This window comes from Alligator sinensis, unplaced genomic scaffold (assembly GCF_000455745.1).
Source record: "Alligator sinensis unplaced genomic scaffold, ASM45574v1 scaffold502_1, whole genome shotgun sequence".
Classification (NCBI taxonomy): Eukaryota; Metazoa; Chordata; order Crocodylia; family Alligatoridae; genus Alligator; species Alligator sinensis.
The window spans coordinates 110085-114188 of NW_005841896.1; the positions used below are offsets into that span (position 1 = coordinate 110085).

Sequence of the window (4104 nt, forward strand, 5' to 3'; positions counted from 1 at the left end):
GTCCCCCATGGTGAATCAGACCTTACAGGCTGGATCAGACCTCACTGCTGGCAGGATCTGGCCCATAGGCCATGGGTTGCTGACCCCTGGACTTAACAAAGGCCCTGAGTATGCTACCAACCTTGCACTCAGGTTCTCTGTCTCCTCCCTGGGCTCAACAGAGGAGTACACAATAGACATGGCCCAACTTAGAAGCAACCTAGAAATAAGCACATCTGAAAAGTACATGGGACAACTGGCATGGGCCATGGAGCAATTGTGTTGTTGTATTGATTATGTTTCTTATGCTAGCAGCCTGGTACCATGGGAAATTGTACCTTTAACAGGATAGGCATGAGCCCATTGCAATGTTATGTAGAGATTGTTTTATGCAGTGAGAATTGATTAGAATTCAAACATGAATCAAGCAGACTTCTGTCAGATTCTGTCTCTAAGCAATTAGTGAACAACACAGGAGCCAGCACTGTGCACACTAGTGAACTTTAACAGAGGAAAAGAAAACATTTATAAACTGCTCTGAGGCCAGAGGTTTTTTTTCTAAGTCTATTCCAATCACACAGTTGGTCCAATAAGATATTATCTACAAAAATGTTTGCCTCTTGCATATTTCTCAGACCATCACAGCTAGAACATCACTTCCTCACTACTTTTAATCTGCTCTGTGTTTCACAGGCTTGGTCTATACTTTGTGCACCCCGTGTCTCTATGTGCTTTTGCTTCTTTGTCTACAGACATGTTACTTTGCATGAGATCTGCAATACAAAGGTACTGTCTGTGTAATTTGATTTTAGAGCATTTTTCTGTTTAGCAAAATATACAATGAAAAAAATCAAAGACACTTAAAAATGTTTGTGCATTTGGTATAATATAAAGTGTAATATTATGCTGGAAACTAGGTAAAGAAATCACAGCAGTTGAATAATTTTATCTTAAATTCTAAGAGCAATCGCATAATAAAAGGGAACACTTAAATAGAATGTGCATTTTCAACAGATGAAAATATGTTTGGCATGGTATCATGCATCCACCCCAGTGATCTGTTATGGGATACCTCTTCAGTGTACCCCAATGTTCACACCGCAGGCTTCCAAACAGTTTTTTCCACAAGAAACTTTCTTTTGCCTTCAGCAGTTAAGAAAAATCACAACACCCATCTCCCTCAGAGCATAACACAAAACTTTTTAATTATGACCTTATATTTCCACTTAAGCCATGTAGTGTTCCATATACCTCCCTCGTGCATGTAAGCAAGCCAGTTCTGGGTATTTGTTCTTGTGGCCAAGGGTTAAAACATGACCTGTAACCAACATGTTGCCTTGCTTTTAGAGGTTGGTACTGGGAGATGTCATACTTAACTGCCCTTAATACTTAAAAAAAGTCAGTTTTGTTTATGAACAAGCATGAAGGTCTGCCTGAGTACTACCTGAGCAGCATGTTACTTTATTTACTAAGCTAAAAAAGGATATTGCTGATTTAGAGTATGAAATAGATTCAGTCCTAGATAAGTACTGCTGGAAATAATGGGTCAGTCAAGTAGCAGTCTGTTGGCCTTGGGAATTTTTGTGTCAATAGACAGCTCTAGTTTAGCTTTCCTGTATTTAAATATTTGGGTTTTTTTAGTTATTCAGTACCATATATGTTCTTTTAATTGTGCGACCAAATTTGGTGTTCCCAATAAGAATGAGTTAAACAAGGTCTCAATTCTTCAGAATCTTTTGGATTCCCTGCTTTAGCTTCCCTTCATTTATTGAGTTAAATTTGTGAACCTGGCTGAACACTGCCATCTAGACTGAGTCCAAAATGCAACTATGCTCTTCTGTTACTACAACGAACAGATGGAAAGCATGGTCCCTGTCCCCTTTAGTTACCACTTGTAATAAGCTGGACAGGTGGCTTTGTTGTATTTACTAGGTTACACATGCAGAATGGCTTTACACCACCCTATTTAAGGACCAGAACATGTGGCCAGCTTCAGTATTACCACATTGCACCTGGTGAGCTGTTCACATACTTGGAAGATAAAACAGACAGGAGACAGCAGGCCCTGTCTACTGTCACCATTTGTACAATAACTCTAGCTCTGCCTTACTGTATTCAGGCAAGGATCTTTGAGTAGATGTGATAGCTTGTATTAGATCAACTGAGTGGTTGGAAAAAGTTCTTAGAAAGCTTTTAGGTGCAGTCATCCTTCCTCAGGCATAGGGAGTCTCCGGGGGTCTGAGACTCCAAGGAATGAGAGGCTATAAGTGTGGTAGGATGTCAATGAAAATGTAAATAGGTAGAGATAAGCAAGACAAAAGGTAAAGCTGAGGAGGGGAGGGAAGGGGGAAGAAAGCAGAGGGAGAAAAGCAAAGGTCAGATGGTGACAAGTGGCAAAATACAAGGTGGAAAAGAAGCTGTCTGTGAAAAAGGGACTAGTTGGAGATCTATGCCTGAACAAGAGTGTTTGTGCCTGAAAGCTTGCTAAGAACTTTTTCCAGCTACTCAGTTGGTCTAATAAAAGATACCACATCTACTCGAAGCACCTTGCCCGCCTGTGTCCTTAGACCAACATGGCCACAACCAACAACATGGAAGATGTGAGCTAAAATGAGAGGGCCATCACAACCACATCTTGCTGGCTAAAAAATTGGACCTCCTCCAGACATGATGTGATGTTGTAGTGCGCAGGTTTGTTATTACCCTGAAATAGAATAGTTTTCTGATAGCATACTGTTAGGTTAACAATAATTTAGATTATTAAGAAGTATTAGCTTTACAGCTGAATACAAGGCATGACCTGTGGCCTAGCAATGCAGCTGACCATAAGGCAGATTGATAGCTAAGCCTTTGCTTGTGTCAAGTAATCATTTTAACTGTATTAAGCATTTTCTGAGTTAAAAGCAGCAAGTATCTCTGTGTCTGTGTGCTGAAAAATCAGCTACAGCAAGAAGTAAGATAAGACAGGGAAACCATTGTTCTGGGTGCACTGGTTGTGTCCTTGAGAAGTATCTACTACTGTGTAAGGTTTTGCTAACATATTATAATGTTACTGTTACTTAACTTTTAGCTTTTTAAAAAGTGCTAGTTCAGCTTAATAGAAATATGCTGTTACAAAGATTTAAAAAGCACCGCCCAAGTATTGCTTTTTTTTGTTAACCATGAAGTCTTGCCTTGTTGTAATAAGTATAAAAGATCACCTCACCCTTAGGGGGGGGCCATTTTGCCTTTTGCTGGCTTTATGGTCTTTGCTCAAGCAAATAAACAGCTGTCTTTCTTTACCCGCGTTGTCTGTCAATCAAATTACAGCTAGACAACGAACCTTAGGGAGGTTTCTCCCACCACAATGTTAGCTGTAAGGCCTGCTCAAAAGGCTGCCATCGCCTAGGGTGACCCTCACTTAAACACACGCAGCTCTGGCAAATCAGTGCCTTATTTAAAGCAGAAGCACACATGTCAACATTAATGGGTTAATCGAAAGGCTCCTTGGATGCCATGTGCAGAGACAGTGCGAGTGTGTGTGCCTGGGGCAGCTCCAGGCGTGGACTGGAGAAGAGGGGGCCCAGGGCCCAGAAGAGGGGGGAGGCAAGGGAGGCCCTAAGGTCCTGGCCGCCACGAAAGGCAGGAGGCAGCCGATGGAGCCAAGGGAAAGGCAGGCGTCTCTCTGGCAAGGTGAGCACCCGCCTTTCCTCCCAGTGCTGCTCATGCCGGGCCAGCAGTACCAGAAACCCCCAGGTTAGAAGGCGAGGGAGGCGCCCACCCCACGTCTGCAGCACCCCGCCCCGGAAAACTGCAGCGGAGCGCCGCCTGCAGCCCCGCACTCTCGCTGCCGGGCAGGCGGTGCACCACTACCGTATTGACAGGGCCAGCACTCAGAGTTGCGCGCGCCGCACCGTATTGCCTAGACTGGACACGCACGGTACCCCAGCTGCCTCCAGCGTGACCTCCCCTCCAGCCCACGCGGCCTCTCGGCGCTACCGTATCTCCTAGATCTCACGCACCGCTTGGATCGCGTGACGGCGAGGTTGCCGTAGATCCTAGGACAAACGCGCAACCATTGCCGGAATGGGCCGCACCCGCGGGGCGGCGCATGCGCGGGGCGGCAGGTCCACCCCCTGCTGCTGT

At 44.5% G+C, this 4104-nt stretch overlaps 1 protein-coding gene across 1 annotated transcript in view; it reads left to right on the forward strand.

Moving 5' to 3' along the window:
- The first annotated feature begins 3519 nt into the window (after positions 1-3519).
- The window catches only part of TMEM41B (transmembrane protein 41B), a 26895-nt gene continuing 26310 nt past the window's right edge, over positions 3520-4104 (forward strand). Inside the window, exon 1 of the mRNA XM_006018208.3 lies at positions 3520-3651. Within this exon, the coding sequence (XP_006018270.1) occupies positions 3615-3651 (37 nt within the window). The 5' untranslated portion in view covers positions 3520-3614. The remainder of the gene's footprint in view (positions 3652-4104) is intronic.